Here is a 17500-nt window from a genome sequence, read left to right as displayed (position 1 = left end):
GTGACTGGGTGGGTGTGGCCAACTTTTTTTTAAAAAAACTTTTAAAAGCATTCTTTTCCTCTTCGGCCGAAGAGGTTGTAAAAAAAATGCTTTTAAAAGGTTCTGGCGATCAGGCAACTCAGCTGGGATCGCCAGAGGAGCCTTTTAAAAAGCTGTATTTTTTATAACCCCTTCGACCGAAGAGGTTGTAGAAGAAATGCTTTTAAAGGGTTCTGACGATCCCAGCTGAGCCACGCGATCATCAGAGGCTTTTTTTTTTAACTTTTAAAGGCATTTTTTCGGCCGAAGAAAAAATGCTTTTAAAAGTAAAAAACAAAAACAAAACACCTCTGACGATCGTGCGGCTCAACTGGGGCGGGGCAGGGATGTTTGCTACCGGTTCTCCGAACCACCCGCTGCCATCGCTACCGGATCGGGCAATCCGGTTCGAACCGGGAGCATTTCACCCGATCCACACCCTTTACACAATCTAGCAAAGGCCATGGATCCAAAAGCAGCAACAGGTGAGAACATCAACCCCAGAATCGGCTGAATGCAGGTGTGTGCAGGTAAGGAAAGGATCTTGAGCAATTTTAATTTCTTCAGGCTGCGGAATTGGGATTCATTCCCCCCACCCCACCCCGGGTTGTTGGAAGCCTCCAAGAGAGCCGGACGCAAGCTAGAAATACAGCTGGGACATCACCCTCCATACTGACTTGTCCAGAGTGTAGCCATTTTTGCAGGTGCATTTGTAGCTGTGGGGCAGGTCGCTGCAATTCTGGGTCTCGTTGCAGTCGTGGTGCCCGCCCAAAGTCATGCAGCCAACTTTCCTGACTAAGACAGGACTAGAATTCACTGTCTCCTGGTGATTGGCCCAGTCACCTTGCTGACGTTGGTCCTTAAAGCAGTACTAGAATTCACTGTCTCCTGGTGATTGGCCCAGGCTGACTCATCTGGCTTTTGTGCTGAAAGCGTTACTAGAACTCACCATCACCTGGTGATTGCCCCAAAGTTACCCAGCTGCCTATTGTGCTTAAAGTGGTATTAGAACTCACAATCACCTAATGATTGTCCCAGGCTGACTCATCTGGCTTTTGTGCTGAAAGCGTTACTAGAACTCACCATCACCTGGTGATTGGCCCAGGCTGACTCATCTGGCTTTTGTGCTGAAAGCGTTACTAGAACTCACCGTTTCCTGGTGACCGCCCAAAGTCATGCAGCCAACTTTCCTGACTAAGGTGAGACTAGAACTCACAATCACCTAATGATTGGCTGACTCATCTGGCTTTTGTGCTGAAAGCGGTACTAGAACTCACCATCACCTGGTGATTGGCCCAGGCTGACTCATCTGGCTTTTGTGCTGAAAGCGTTACTAGAACTCACCGCTTCCTGGTGACCGCCCAAAGTCATGCAGCCAACTTTCCTGACTAAGACAGGACTAGAATTCACTGTCTCCTGGTGATTGGCCCAGTCACCTTGCTGACGTTGGTCCTTAAAGCAGTACTAGAATTCACAGTCTCCTGGTGATTGCCCCAAAGTTACCCAGCTGTCTATTGTGCTTAAAGTGGTATTAGAACTCACAATCACCTAATGATTGGCTGACTCATCTGGCTTTTGTGCTGAAAGCGTACTAGAACTCACCATCACCTGGTGATTGCCCCAAAGTTACCCAGCTGTCTATTGTGCTTAAAGCGGTACTAGAACTCACCGTTTCCTGGTGACCGCCCAAAGTCACCTGGTCGGTTTTGTGCCTAAGGCGGACTAGAACTCACCATCACCTGGTGATTGGCCCAGTCACCTTGCTGACGTTGGTCCTTAAAGCAGTACTAGAATTCACCATCGCCTGGTGATTGGCCCAGGCTGACTCATCTGGCTTTTGTGCTGAAAGCGTTACTAGAACTCACCGTTTCCTGGTGACCGCCCAAAGTCACCTGGTCGGTTTTGTGCCTAAGGCGGACTAGAACTCACAATCACCTAATGATTGGCCCAGTCACCTTGCTGACGTTGGTCCTTAAAGCAGTACTAGAATTCACCATCGCCTGGTGATTGGCCCAGGCTGACTCATCTGGCTTTTGTGCTGAAAGCGTTACTAGAACTCACCATCACCTGGTGATTGGCCCAGGCTGACTCATCTGGCTTTTGTGCTGAAAGCGTACTAGAACTCACCATCACCTGGTGATTGCCCCAAAGTTACCCAGCTGTCTATTGTGCTTAAAGCGGTACTAGAACTCACCGTTTCCTGGTGACCGCCCAAAGTCACCTGGTCGGTTTTGTGCCTAAGGCGGACTAGAACTCACAATCACCTAATGATTGTCCCAGGCTGACTCATCTGGCTTTTGTGCTGAAAGCGTACTAGAACTCACCGTTTCCTGGTGACCGCCCAAAGTCATGCAGCCAACTTTCCTGACTAAGGTGAGACTAGAACTCACCGTTTCCTGGTGACCGCCCAAAGTCATGCAGCCAACTTTCCTGACTAAGGTGAGACTAGAACTCACAATCACCTAATGATTGGCCCAGTCACCTTGCTGACGTTGGTCCTTAAAGCAGTACTAGAATTCACCATCGCCTGGTGATTGGCCCAGGCTGACTCATCTGGCTTTTGTGCTGAAAGCGTACTAGAACTCACCGTTTCCTGGTGACCGCCCAAAGTCATGCAGCCAACTTTCCTGACTAAGACAGGACTAGAATTCACCATCGCCTGGTGATTGGCCCAGGCTGACTCATCTGGCTTTTGTGCTGAAAGCGTTACTAGAACTCACCATCACCTGGTGATTGGCCCAGGCTGACTCATCTGGCTTTTGTGCTGAAAGCGTACTAGAACTCACAATCACCTAATGATTGGCTGACTCATCTGGCTTTTGTGCTGAAAGCGTACTAGAACTCACCATCACCTGGTGATTGCCCCAAAGTTACCCAGCTGTCTATTGTGCTTAAAGTGGTACTAGAATTCACTGTCTCCTGGTGATTGCCCCAAAGTTACCCAGCTGCCTATTGTGCTTAAAGCGGTACTAGAACTCACCGTTTCCTGGTGACCGCCCAAAGTCATGCAGCCAACTTTCCTGACTAAGGTGAGACTAGAACTCACAATCACCTAATGATTGGCCCAGTCACCAGCTGGCTATTGTCCTTAAAGTGGTACTAGAATTCACCATCGCCTGGTGATTGCCCCAAAGTTACCCAGCTGTCTATTGTGCTTAAAGCGGTACTAGAACTCACAATCACCTAATGATTGGCCCAGTCACCAGCTGGCTATTGTCCTTAAAGTGGTACTAGAACTCAGTCTCCCGGTTTCTAGCCATGCCCGCTAGACCAGACTGGTTCTCTTTCTCTCCCATGGCTAACAAACCTTCCTCCTTTTATTTCCCCCCACAACAACAACTTTGTGAGGTGGGTTGGGCTGAGAGAGAGGGACTGGCCCAAAGTCACCTGGTCAGTTTTTGTGCCTAAGGCGGGACTAGAACTCACCGTTTCCTGGTGACCGGCCCAAAGTCATGCAGCCAACTTTCCTGACTAAGACAGGACTAGAATTCACTGTCTCCTGGTGATTGGCCCAGTCACCTTGCTGACGTTGGTCCTTAAAGCAGTACTAGAATTCACCATCGCCTGGTGATTGGCCCAGTCACCAGCTGGCTATTGTCCTTAAAGTGGTACTAGAACTCACAATCACCTAATGATTGGCTGACTCATCTGGCTTTTGTGCTGAAAGCGGTACTAGAACTCACCATCACCTGGTGATTGCCCCAAAGTTACCCAGCTGCCTATTGTGCTTAAAGCGGTACTAGAACTCACAATCACCTAATGATTGGCCCAGGCTGACTCATCTGGCTTTTGTGCTGAAAGCGGTACTAGAACTCACCATCACCTGGTGATTGCCCCAAAGTTACCCAGCTGTCTATTGTGCTTAAAGTGGTACTAGAACTCACAATCACCTAATGATTGTCCCAGGCTGACTCATCTGGCTTTTGTGCTGAAAGCGGTACTAGAACTCACCATCACCTGGTGATTGCCCCAAAGTTACCCAGCTGCCTATTGTGCTTAAAGCGGTACTAGAACTCACCATCACCTGGTAATTGTCCCAGAGTGACCCTGCTGCCTTTTTTGTGCCCAAGGCGGTACTGGTGTTTGGCCCAAAGCCACCCAGCCAGCTTTCCTGACTAAGGTGAGACTAGAACTCAGTCTCCCGGTTTCTAGCCATGCCCGCTAGACCAGACTGGTTCTCTTTCTCACCCTCTGCTTCCCACTGCTCAACACCCCCTCCAACCCCCCCCTCCCCATAAAGCGCCAGCCAAACCCCAGGGGCTCACCGTGGCGAGGGCCACTCCGCCCGCCCTCCAGGCAGCGCCCTTTGCCGTTCTCTCCCCGGAAGCTGCACCAGCCGCACCGAGGCTGCTGGATGCAAAGAGCGCACTGCTGGAAATGGGAACAGGATGGAGCGCAGCTCTCCGACCCACTCAGCACTCGGCCACACATCCCGGCCGCGCAGCGCATCGGTAGGTAAGTTGGACTCATACACTGCAGAGAAAGCAGAGAGAGAGGTTCTGAACAAGGCTTCCCAAGAGCACGAAGGAGACTCCTCGTCCCGACAAAAAAATCCCTTTTTATTAAGTTACTGTGAATTTTTTCTCATTCACATCCAGCGAAGTCTTTCAAGGGAGAATTTACAGTCACAGACCTTATCTGGCTTGGGAAGCTGCCAGGCCCGATATCTTCAAAACTTGGCAGAGTCACAAACCAATTAAGCAATTAACCAATTAACTAATTGCCTCCTGCAAACTCCCCTCCCCTTTCGCTCCTCTTTTATTCCCTCTGGGAGGGGCCCTTCATCATCCACCTGTGGCGTTACTCCCAAGTCGACCCTTGTTCTTTAGCTGTTCCCTTCATCTGGCAACTCTGCGCATGCGCACACTGGGAACAGGCTCCAGCTGTTCATCTGCCTCACTGATGTCTGATTCCAAAGGCAGCTGATAACTGGCATATGGCCCTGGCCCCCTCTCTGCCTCGGACACAGAGCCCTCATCAGAGCCTTCCCCAGACTCCAGGACTGACCCATGTTCCTCCCCAACCTCCTCACTGTCCAAATCTACTGCCAGCTCTGCTGGCCACTGGCGGGCCACAAGAAGAGAGAGAGGGATCACAGTAGGGGTCTCCAAATTTGGCCACTGTAAGACTAGTGGACCAACTCCCAGAATTCTGCTGCCAGCCAGAACCTCCCTGGCAGCACCGATGTACGCCAACTGCCCCAAATCATTTACCTGCTGCAGGCTGACGCTCCAGACACATTGCTGCCAGCCCCCATCGGCCCCCTTGGAGCTGAGGCAGTCCCCACAAGTGCTGTGGTTGTGGCAGGGCGTGGGGCAGGCCAGGGGAGGCGAGGACTCCACGGGCATTGGGGAGACGTTGAGGAGCGAGTGGCTGAAGCAAGTCCAGTCGTAGGTGGGCTGCACGCTGAGAATGCGACGGGTCTCCCCTAAGCATTGGGGGCAGAAGAAGGGTGAATATTAGGAGCTTTCAAGGCCAAGATCGTTCCCCTTGGTTGACCGCCCCTAACCAATCTACCAGGAGACAAGTATGGTGGTCCACCATATTCAGGAGGAAGACACTGAGAATGGAAGAAGAGGAAGATTCGATCTGGGAGAAATGGACGTGTTTTCTCCATAAACTTCTGAAATGAACAGACGTTCATGAAAACTTGGGGAGGTGGACATCAAGAGAGGTGATGTCTAGATGCTCTCCAAGGACCAAAGCTTCTGGGACAGAGTCTTTCCTGGTCTTGCAAGCCACCGCCACCCTTCACCAACTCTTTGTGGTTCATTGTACAGTCATTAGCCGCATCTTCCCCAGCGATCAAAGCTGACGCCAGCCAGAGCATAACAAAACTCAACGATGTACAGGTAATCCTCGACTTGCGACCACAATTGGGCCCAAAATTTCGGTGGCTAAGGGAGACATTTGTTGAGTTTTGCCCCGTTTTACGACAAACGGGGCAAAAGCGAAGCATTTGTTTTGTTTTGTCGTTTAAGGACCCCGTAATCCCTTGCGGGGTGGAGTCAGGGCAACTGAATGGAGCTGAGCGTTTACTGGCTGGATGCCCTTCCTGTCGCCCATGTGGAGTTCGCAGCAAAAATAGCCTCACTGTAGTTAAGTGAAGCACTGCCATGGTTAAATCAGTAACTGACTTTGCTTGTCGGAAGGTCACAAAAGGGGAATCCCGTGACCTCAAAACATTGCAACTGTCCTAAAGATGGATCAGTTGCCCAGCATCGAAATTTTGGTCAAATGACCATGAGGTCGTTTGTGCAGTCGTTTTAAGTGTGAAAAATGGTCATTAAGTCACTTTTTCAGCGGCGTTTTAACTTCGGGTCACTAAATGAACGGTTGTAAGTCGAGGACTACCTGTAGCACAAGATCGGAAGACGTGGGGAAATCTAGCTCACAGGATTGCCAAGACTGAGTGGATAACTTCATCATCAATCATCATCACACTTCAGGCCTCAATAGGGGCCGTGATAGCTCAGGCTGTAAAGAAGCCTGTTATTAGAACACAGCAGCCTGCAATTACTGCAGGTTCAAGCCCGGCCTGAGGTTAACTCAGCCTTCCATCCTTTATAAGGTAGGTAAAATGAGGACCCAGATTGTTGGGGGGGGCAATAAGTTGACTTTGTAAATATACAAATAGAATGAGACTATTGCCTTATACACTGTAAGCCGCCCTGAGTCTTCGGAGAAGGGCGGGATATAAATGTAAATAAAAAAAATAAATAAAAAAAATTAGAATCAGAATAACAAGAGTTCGAAGGGACCTTGAAGGTCTTCTAGTCCAACCTCAAGCTTAAGACAGGAAACTCTACACCAGGGGTCTCCAACTTTGGTAACTTTAAGCCTGGCGGACTTCAACTCCCAGAATGGCCTGGGAGTTGAAGTCCGCCAGGCTTAAAGTTGCCAAGGTTGGAGATCCCTGCTCTACACCACCTCAGACAAACGGTTGTTCAATCTCGTCTTAAAAACTTCCAGTGTTGGGAGCATTCACAACTTCTGGAGGCAAGTGGTTCCATGGATTAATTGTTCTCACTGTCAGGAAATTTCTCCTTGGTTCTAAGTTGCTTCTCTCCTTGATTAGTTTCTACCCATTGCTTCATAATAATAATAATAACAACAACAACAACAACAACAGAGTTGGAAGGGACCTTGGAGGTCTTCTAGTCCAACCCCCCTGCCCAGGCAGGAAACCCTACACCACTTCAGACAAATGGTTGTCCAACATCTTCTTAAAAACTTCCAGTGTGGGAGCACCCACAACTTCTGGTGCAAGCAGTTCCACTGGCTAATTGTTCTCACTATCAGGAAATTTCTCCTCAGTTCTAAGTTGCTTCTCTCCTTGATTAGTTTCCACCCATTGCTTCTTGTCCTGCCTTCAGGTGCTTCGGAGAATAGCTTGACTGCCTCTTCTTTGTGGCAGCCCCTGAGATATCGGAACACTGCTATCATGTCACCCCTGGTCCTTCTTTTCATCAATCATCATCAATCATTATTTTTTTTTGTTTACATTTATACCCCGCCCTTCTCCGAAGACTCAGGGCGGCTTACAGTGTGTAAGGCAATAGTCTCATTCTATTTGTATATTTTTTTACAAAGTCAGCTTATTGCCCCCCCAACAATCTGGGTCCTCATTTTACCTACCTTATAAAGGATGGAAGGCTGAGTCAACCTCGGGCCGGGCTTGAACCTGCAGTAATTGCAGGCTGCTGTGTTCTAATAACAGGCTTCTTAACAGCCTGAGCTATCCCGGCCCATTGTTATCCCCAACAGTCGTCTTTTCTTTTTCGGCGCCTTCTTTCTCCGAGCTTTCTGCCCCTGGCTCCTCACCCTGCAGCCCTTTCCCCCACCTTCTCTCCTCCCCTCGTCTCTCCCCGCCCTCCACCAATCAAAGTCCGGCTCCTTACCGGTGCGCTTGAATTGCCTGGTCCACATGCACTTCCCAGACGCCGTGCACTTGGCGCAGTCAGAGGCCTCACAGGAGATCTCGGAACAGTTGCTGGCCACGAAGATCTCCCGCTGGTTGATTCGGCAGTCGTTCTCCGACGTACAGCTGCCGGTGCTGCCGATACAGGCGCCTTCGGGGCAGTTGGTGCACCACTTGCACTGCGGTAAAGGCTGGGGAGCAGACAGCGGTTCACAAAACCTGGCGGCTGCAATCCAGCCGCGTGCTCTAACCCTCAAGCCTTGAAGGCGGCTCAGCCCGGGTTCCTCTCCGTTACTGAACCCAAACGTTCTGTTGCTCAGTGAGTTTGGCCCCCATTTTATGACTTTTTCTCACCGCAGTTGCTAAGTGAATCGCTTTGGCCGAAGAGGTTGTAAAAAAAAAATGCTTTTAAAAGGTTCTGGCGATCAGGCAACTCGGCTGAGGTTACCAGAGGAGCCTTTTAAAAGCTTTCTTTTTTTTTACAACCTCTTCGGCCGAAGAGGTTGTAGAAAAAATGCTATTAAAGGGTTCTGATGATCCCAGCTGAGCCGCGCGATCATCAGAGGCTTTTTTTTAAAACTTTTAAAAGCATTTTTTCAGCTAAAGAAAAAATGCTTTTAAAAGTTAAAAAAAAAACAACTTCTGATGATCGCGTGGCTCAGCTGGGATATGGGCGGGGTGGGGGCAGGGATTTTTGCTACCAGTTCTCTGAACCACCCGCCACTATCGCTACCGGATCAGGCGATCCGGTCCAAACTGGGAGCATTTTACCCCTACACGTGACCCCGGGACACTGCAATAGTTGCAAGTATGAACCAGTGCCAAGTGTCTGAATTTTGATCCCATGATCATGGGGGATGCTACAAAGGTCGTAACTGTGAAAATCGGTCGTAAGTCACTTTTTCCAGTGCCATTTGAATGGTCACTCAATGAACTGTCGTTAAGTCAAGGACTACCTGTACTGAGATCCATCCTCCCTGCATCCTGATAAACCACGCCTATCTCTAAAGCGGCGTTTCTCAAATCTCTGCAAATTTAAGATGTCTGGCCTTCCAACTCCCAGCATTCAAGGGATTGAATGTCCATGCAGCTTAAAGATGCCAAGGTTGAGGAAATCCCCGATCAAAAGGCTCTATTGGTTTTGCCAAAACTACCCAATGCTTTCCTGGCTCGGAAAAATAATTACCTTAGAAGTGCATACAGATAGTCAGAAATACTAACTAAAGATAGTAAAGAAATACTGCCTTCATACAATACATATACCAGTGTTTCCCAACCATGGCAAATTTAAGATGTGTTGACTTCAACTCCCAGAATTCCCTAGCCAGGTTGTGTGGACTTCAAGTCCCAGAATGCCCCAGCCAGCGTGTACGGACTTTAACTCCCAGAATTCCCCAGCCAGGTTGTGTGGACTTCAACTCCCAGAATTCCCCAGCCAGGTTGTGTGGACTTCAACTCCCAGAATTCCCCAGCCAGGACTTCAACTCCCAGAATTCCCAGCCAGTGTGTACGGACTTCAACTCCCAGAATTCTCCAGCCAGGACTTCAACTCCCAGAATTCCCCAGCCAGTGTGTACGGACTTCAACTCCCAGAATTCTCCAGCCAGGACTTCAACTCCCAGAATTCCCCAGCCAGGACTTCAACTCCCAGAATTCCCAGCCAGTGTGTACGGACTTCAACTCCCAGAATTCTCCAGCCAGTGTGTATGGACTTCAACTCCCAGAATTCTCCAGCCAGGACTTCAACTCCCAGAATTCCCCAGCCAGTGTGTACGGACTTCAACTCTCAGAATTCTCCAGCCAGCCATTCTCCCCTGCCTAAAATCGCCCCACGCCCAAATTCTCTCTTTACAGAGAGTTGCTGACCACATTGGGCCTACATGCTGCTATTAAACCCATCGTTCGTACTTCTTCTTGTAAAGGAGAAGTAAACCCTCTCTATTCATGTTCTGGTCTCCGCTGCCAGCACATGGGTAAGTTGCTACTTACGGGAATACCCAGGCTGTGGGCCATGGCGCGAGGATGTTGGGCGAGGCACTCGCTACAGGTTCTGAGGCGGCGACACTCGTCCGGAGATCTTGGGGTGGGAAAGCAGGAGATCCCACCAAAGGAGCAACCTTGTCTGTGGAAGAAGAGAAAAGAAACCGTGAGATTCAATCAAACTCCCCGGATATTTCTAAGCCAGAAATGGTTTGCTATTGATGCCTTCCGAGGGCTGTGGGAAAGTGACTGGCTCAAAGTCACCTAGCTGGCTTCATGCCTAAGGTGGGACTAGAATTCACTGTCTCCTGGTGACTGGCCCAAAGTCACCCAGTCAGCTTTCGTGCTCATCGCGGCATTAGAACTCATGGTCTCCTGATGATTGGCCGAAAGTCACCTAACCGGCTTTCATGCCTCGGATAGGACTAGAAGTCGCCATCTCCTGCCGATTGGCCCAAAGTCACCCAGCTAGTTTTTATGGATAAAATGGGACTAGAACTCCCAGTCTCCTGCTGATCGGCTCAAAGTCACCCAGCCTTCTTTCATGCCCAAGGTGGAACTAGAACTCACTGTCTCCCTGTTTCTAACCCAATGCTTTAACCATTACACCAAACTGGCTCTTCCCTTTCCCTTACCCCTCTCCTTTTCCTATCACAGGTGCCCACGGATTATTCCCAAATCCCTTTGAAGATTGGTTGCTCCAAAGCAGAGAGGCAAGGGAAGTCCCCTAACCCAACCACAACACATGGAAACCCACAGAAACAAGCCCTCCACCCCTTAAAGTTCATCCTGCCCTCCAGGCTTCTGAGAATTATCGTATTTTTCGGAGTATAAGATGCTCCAGACTATAAGACGCACCTACCTTTTTGGGGGGGAGGAAAACAAGAAAAAAAATATCTGCCTCTGCCTCCCAGCAATTTGCCTCCTTGCAGCAAACAGCAAACAGCCTGTTTCAGTTTCATTTTCAGCACAGCCTGATTAGCACAAGAAAAAAAAATCTGCCTCTGCCTCCCAGCAATTTGCCTCCTTGCAGCAAACAGCCTGTTTCAGTTTCAGTTTCAGCACAGCCTGATTAGCACAAGAAAAAAAAATCTGCCTCTGCCTCCCAGCAATTTGCCTCCTTGCAGCAAACAGCCTGTTTCAGTTTCATTTTCAGCACAGCCTGATTAGCACAAGAAAAAAAAATCTGCCTCTGCCTCCCAGCAATTTGCCTGCTTGCAGCAAACAGCCTGTTTCAGTTTCATTTTCAGCACAGCCTGATTAGCACAAGAAAAAAAAATCTGCCTCTGCCTCCCAGCAATTTGCCTCCTTGCAGCAAACAGCCTGTTTCAGTTTCATTTTCAGCACAGCCTGATTAGCACAAGAAAAAAAAATCTGCCTCTGCCTCCCAGCAATTTGCCTGCTTGCAGCAAACAGAGGAGGCTGAAAATGGAGCGCGTGGAGGCTGAAATAGGCAATGGCAATCCCTGCAGCCTGAAACAGCTGATGGTCGGGAGGCCGACCCAATCCACAATCAGCTGCTTGTGCTAATCAGGCTGTGCTGAAGCTGAAACTTGAAATGGGCTGTTTTTGCTGCAAGGAGGCAAATTACTGGGAGGCACAGACCAAAGGGTGGGCGGGGCTACATTCGGTGTATTAAGACGCACCCAAATTTTCACCCTCTTTTGGGGGGCGGGAAAGTGCATCTTATACTCCCAAAAATACGGTAGGTGGCCTCATTGCAGGTAATACTTAACCTACGACCACAATTGAGCCCCAAAATCTTGTTGCTATGTGAGACAATTGTTAAATGAGTTTCGCTCCATTTTACGACCTTTCATGCTGGAGTTGTTAAGTGAATCACTGCCGCTGTTAAGTGAGTAACATGGCTGTTAAGTGAATCCGGCTTCCCCATTGACTTTGCTTGTCAGAAGGTCGCAAAACTGGCTCACGTGACCATGGGACACTGCAACCGTCGTAAATAGGAATCAGCTGTCAAGTGTCTGAATTTGGATCACGTGAACCCCGGGGATGCTGCAATGGTCGTAAGTGTGGAAAAACGGTCGTAAGCGCCCTTCTGACTTTGAACAGTCACTAAATGAACCGCTATAAGTTAAGGACGGCCTATATTCTCTCGTACCTTTCAGCCGCATCTGCGGAGACGCAGCTGGCGTGGCACCAGACACAGCTGGCGTTAGAGCCGTTGCAAGCTTCCGGGCTGGAGAAGATAAGGCAGGGGTCGTGGGGCACCGAGAGGGCCAGCATGCGCCCCAGGGCCACCCCATTGAAGCCCCCGGAGAGGTAGAGGCGGCCTCCCACAGAAGCCATGGCGTGGGCGATGGATTCGGTGATGGGCTCCCCCACCACGGCCCCAGCTGCAGAGAGGAAAGACAAAATCTCCAGTGAGAAAAACTGATCGGTGTGTGTGTGTGGCTTTGCTGGTTGAGGGACTCTGGGAGTTGAAGTCCACAAGTCTTAAAGGGACCAAGGTTGGAGAGCCCTGGACTAGATGACCTCCAAGCTTTGCTGGCTGAGGGACTCTGGGAGTTGAAGTCCACAAGTCTTAAAGGGACCAAGGTTGGAGACCCCTGGACTAGATGACCTCCAAGCTTTGCTGGCTGAGGGACTCTGGGAGTTGAAGTCCACAAGTCTTAAAGGGACCAAGGTTGGAGAGCCCTGGACTAGATGACCTCCAAGCTTTGTTGGCTGAGGGACTCTGGGAGTTGAAGTCCACAAGTCTTAAAGGGACCAAGGTTGGAGACTCCTGTTTTAGAGGATTCCCAAATGCCCCTCAAAGTGCCAATTACAAAGCATGCCAAGAAGAGAGAGAAACCCGTCCGCTGGGTTTCACCCGACGACAACGCAAGTTAAGGAATTTTCTTTCTGCAGGAAGGGGGCTGGAATGTTGCCCCCCCAATTTACGTTAGTGTAAAAAGGGTCCAGGACAGACCTAGTTTCTCCTCCTTTCCTAAATGTGCGCATATACCTACACCCCCCTCCCAAGAATCTTTTCTTCCCTTCCGTTTTCAGACTCAAGCACCTAGTCCCTAATGTTGCTTGACAAACACTGTCTTTTCTCTGGTTGCCCCAAATGGTCTGTTTTCTTAACCGCTACGCCAAACTGGTTCTCAAAAATGTAATGTAATTTAAATGTAATGTAATCAACATAATCTATAACAACATAATGTAATATAATGTAATTAATATTATAATAACTATATAATATAAATATAATATATAAATATAATATAATATAATTAACAGAATTAATATCATATAATTAACAGAATTAATATCATATAATTTATTGTGACTATACACTTAACACTATCAAACACTATCAAACATCTGCCTATTCCGGATCCTAGGGAAGGATTTGATAGCTAGCCAAAAATGTCAAATCCAGGCTAAATATCTGACTGACTTGTGAAATGAACCATAATAATAACAGAAGCTGCCCAGAGTTCCTTAAGATTTAATTTAATTTTTTTAAGATTTAATTTGTCCATATAACAAATTAAAGTAAATTAAAGTAAATAGTTAAACTGATATAGTAGAATTCATTTGAATTAATAATAAGGCTTCTACAGTTGACTGTCGGCTGCCTGCCATTTGGCAGTTCAAATCTCACCAAGCTAGAGGCTGACTCAGCTTCCGTCCTTCCGAGGTCGGTAAAATGAGGACCCAGATTGTTGGGGGCAAGAGGCTGACTCTGTAAACTGCTTAGAGAGGGCTGTAAAAGCACTGAGATGTGGTATATAAGTCTAAGTGCTATTGCTCTTCCTTTTCTCCTTCCTTCCTTCCTTCCTTCCTTCCTTCCTTCCCTCCCTCCCTCCCTCCCTCCCTCCCTTCCATGATACACAATGATTAGAATGCAGCATTGCAGGCTAACTCTGACCACTGTCAGCAGTTCGATCCTGACCGGCTCAAGCCTTCCATCCTTCCAAGATGGGTAAAATGAGGACCCAGATTGTTGGGGGGACAAGAGGCTGACCCTGTAAACCACTTAGAGAGGGCTGTAAAAGCACTGAGAAGCAGTATATAAGTCTAAGCCAGTGCTTCTCAAATAGTGGGGCGGGCCCCCCAGGGGGGGCGCGAGGCTCCGTAAAGGGGGGCGCGTTTGACCTCGGCAAACACTGTCATAACAAGCTAATGATACTATTTACAGTCGCGCAGGGGGCGCGAAAAATGTTTTCTTCTTCCTAGGGGGGCATGACAGAAAATAATTGAGAAGCACTGGTCTAAGCGAAATTGCTATTATTTATTTAGCTTCTACACCACCTGATTCCCAGATGGGAATCAGACCGGGAAGTCTCAGCCATTGCGAGATTCTCTCTCTATCCCAGAGATAGAATTTATGCTTCATACCTTCCTGGCTTAATCTGTATACTAAAACTGCCTCCAATCTTCAACCTATGGAAATACTTTGTGAATTAAACAAGACGGGCCCAAATTTGCCTTGATTTGCTTCCTAAGGAAAAAGCAACCAGGACCAACATAGGGAGGGAGAATTAAGGTCATGATCACTGTGAGAGGGAACCCAGAGTCTTAGTGGACAACCAGCTAAATATGAGCCAAGAGTGTGCGGCGGCAGCCAAAAAAGCCAATGCAATTCTAAACTGCATTAACAGAGGGATATGATCAAGGTCAAGGGAGGTACTAATACCACTCTATAAAGCCTTAGTAAGACCACACCTAGAGTACTGCATCCAGTTTTGGTCACCACACTATAAAAAAGATGTTGAGACTCTAGAAAGAGTGCAGAGAAGAGCAACCAAGACGATTAGGGGACTGGAGACCAAAACATACGAAGAACGGTTGCAGGAACTGTGCCTGGCTAGTCTAGGGAAGAGAAGGACCAGGAGAGACACGATAGAAATCTTCCAATATTTGAGGGGCTACCACAGAGAGGAAGGGGTGAAGCTATTTTCCAAGGCACCTGAAGGCCAGAGAAGGAATAGTGGATGGAAACTGATCAATGAAAGATTCAACACAGAAATTTTCTGACACTGAGAACGATCGACCGATGGAACAGCTTCCTTTCGGAAGTCTGTGGAAGCTTCATCCCTGGAAGCTTTCAAGAAAAGCCTGGACTGCTATCTGTCAGGAATGCTATCTATCCTGCTTTGGGGGGCGGGGGGGGGGGATGGACTAGATGCCCGTCCAACTCTTATGATTCTAGATACATATTCTAGCTGTATGAATCTAGTTCCCTGTACGTTTTACCTGTGCTGTTGGGAAGGATCCACGTATTGCAATTCAGCTGGTAGAAGAAAACGTGGTTGGTGAAATTTTCCCGTTCGGTTCGCCCTCCTATGACCACCATGGTGTCCTTCAGCACGGCTGCCACGTGGAAGAAATGAGCCAGGGGCTGGAGAGGGAGGGAGAGATTTGCATCTGATTTGCATCTGATTTGCATCCAAGGCTCTCATCTTTCGCAATGCTTCCTTCTTCTATTCTTCCTACCGATCCCCACTCCAGGATTATATTTAGGGGCTTTCTAAATGGTTTATTTAGTATTAGATTAAAGGTTACCACTTAATCTTAATCGTTTCATAGTTCCCATCGCCAATCTCTTTCCATTTATGACTGTATGACTATAACTTGTTGCTGGCAATCCTTATGATTTATATTGATATATTGACCATCAATTGTGTTGTAAATGTTGTACCTTGATGAACGTATCTTTTCTTTTATGTACACTGAGAGCATATGCACCAAGACAAATTCCTTGTGTGTCCAATCACACTTGGCCAATAAAATTCTATTCTATTCTATTCTATTCTAAATGACTTCCTAAGTAGTGCGGCAGCCTAGAGAGGCGGAGCTCTTGCCTCACAATCAGGAGGCTGTGAGTTCGATCCTAGGTAGAGGCAGATAATTCTCTCTCTGGGCACACTGAGAATCTATCTGCTGCAAAAAAACTCTGCCTTGGCGACAGGAAGGGCATCCGGCCAGTAAACACTCAGCTCTATTCAGTTGCCCCGACTCCACCCTGCAAAGGATGGTGGCAGCGGTGAAATCTGAACCGGTTTACTACCGGTTCACTAGCTGCGCATGCAGTGCGCACCACGCACCAAATGCAAGGTGCGTGCGCGCGCACAGTGGACTCCAAAAGGAGGCATGGGGTAAGTAGAACAGCGCGTGGTGTGTGTGTGTGCGATCAGCTGTGGCGTGCAATCATTTTTTTTTTACTTTGAAAAGCATTTTTTTACAACCTATTCGGTCGAATAGGTTGTAAAAAAAATGCTTTAAAAAGTAAAAAAAAACCCGGCTCTGATGATCGCGCGGTCCAGCTGTGATCGTTGGAGCCTTTTTTTTAACCTTTTAAAAGCATTTTTTTTTCATAAAAAAGTTTTATTTTTACAATCATGTCAAACAACTCATCCAATGTACAGTTATATACAATTAGTCGGGCTTGCCCAGTCACCCCCCCCTTTTTAACACTCTTCCCTCTTCTACCTTCTTCTACTTTCCTAACCTTCCTCTCCTTCTCTTATCTACCTCCTCTCCTCCCTCCACCCTCCACCTTCCTTCTCCCTCTTCTACCCCTCTTCCTTCCTCTTCTCCTCTTTCCTACCTCCTACTCTCTCTTTTCTCCCTCCCCACCGTTCTAAAATGGTAACTGGGCAGACCCGACCCTGCACTAATTATATTTATAAATCTTCAATAATCCCTGTACATTAACCATCATTCCATCCTCTACCCTCAAACCCCCCCCAATTCCCCTCCCCCCCACCCCGACTTCCCAGAACAAAATGCAGGGTATCAAAACTAACAATCATAATCTAAAATAATTCCTAAATTATAATCTCTAGTCACTCCACACTTAATCACACTCTCAATTCCCCTCTCCTTCAGAAATATATCTAATACAAAATATTTCCTAAATTTACTCATTTTTTTAAAGAAGTGGCAAGCGGGGAAGCGGGTGACCGGGTGATTGGTTGGGCATGGGGGGGTGGGCAGGGATTTTTGCTACCGGTTCTCCAAACCACACACCACCATCGCTACCAGATCGGCCGATCCAGTCTGAACCGGGAACATTTCACCCCTGGATTTCACCCCTGGTGAAACCCACGGGAATTTTAGAGTCGGTTTTCACCAGCCTGTGCCAATAAACCTGTTCTTTGAGGAATCCATCTGCCTCTTGGTTCTGTTTGCTAGGGGTGTATTACTTGTAACCCTGACATTCGAAGCCCATCTGGGCATTCACGTTAGTTCTGCTGCCAGAGCCTCTCACCTTTGGTCCTTGAGATGGGGCCAGCAAACTCCAGGTCAGGTTGGGATAGTAAAGGCTGTAGAGCTCAGGAGAAGCTGAAACCATCTCTACGTGGAAACGGTGGCCGCCAAAGACGTAAACAGCATCTGTGCTCTCGTGGTACACAGCCGAGTGGCCGTAGAGACCTGCAAAGGAAATCTGGAGTACCAGGTGTCCAGATTTATGGCTTGGGGAGATTTAGGCTAGTTTCTCAACCTTGGTGTTCTGACCCAGCTCCCCAAAACACAACAAACCCTCTCTAATTGAAGCAATGATTCCTTTATTAGGAGCATCAGCAACCCCGGCAAAAAAGTTTGCTCTCTCTCACTGCAGGCTAACAA

General features: G+C 48.2%; 1 protein-coding gene across 1 annotated transcript in view; it reads right to left on the bottom strand.

Annotated features, from left to right (window-relative positions):
- The window catches only part of MEGF8 (multiple EGF like domains 8), a 73142-nt gene that overhangs the window by 16200 nt on the left and 39442 nt on the right, over positions 1-17500 (bottom strand). Inside the window, exons 31-38 of the mRNA XM_058196106.1 lie at positions 17142-17305; positions 15125-15269; positions 12039-12273; positions 9929-10061; positions 7920-8130; positions 5232-5446; positions 4241-4491; positions 696-809 (exon numbers count right to left, since the gene is read on the bottom strand). Of these exons, the coding sequence (XP_058052089.1) occupies positions 696-809; positions 4241-4491; positions 5232-5446; positions 7920-8130; positions 9929-10061; positions 12039-12273; positions 15125-15269; positions 17142-17305 (1468 nt within the window). The remainder of the gene's footprint in view (positions 1-695; positions 810-4240; positions 4492-5231; positions 5447-7919; positions 8131-9928; positions 10062-12038; positions 12274-15124; positions 15270-17141; positions 17306-17500) is intronic.

The sequence above is a fragment of the Ahaetulla prasina genome, chromosome 10, assembly GCF_028640845.1.
Source record: "Ahaetulla prasina isolate Xishuangbanna chromosome 10, ASM2864084v1, whole genome shotgun sequence".
NCBI lineage: Eukaryota > Metazoa > Chordata > Lepidosauria > Squamata > Colubridae > Ahaetulla > Ahaetulla prasina.
The sequence above is the reverse complement of the archived record's forward strand: the minus strand, read 5'-3'. Positions and strand labels throughout refer to the sequence as shown.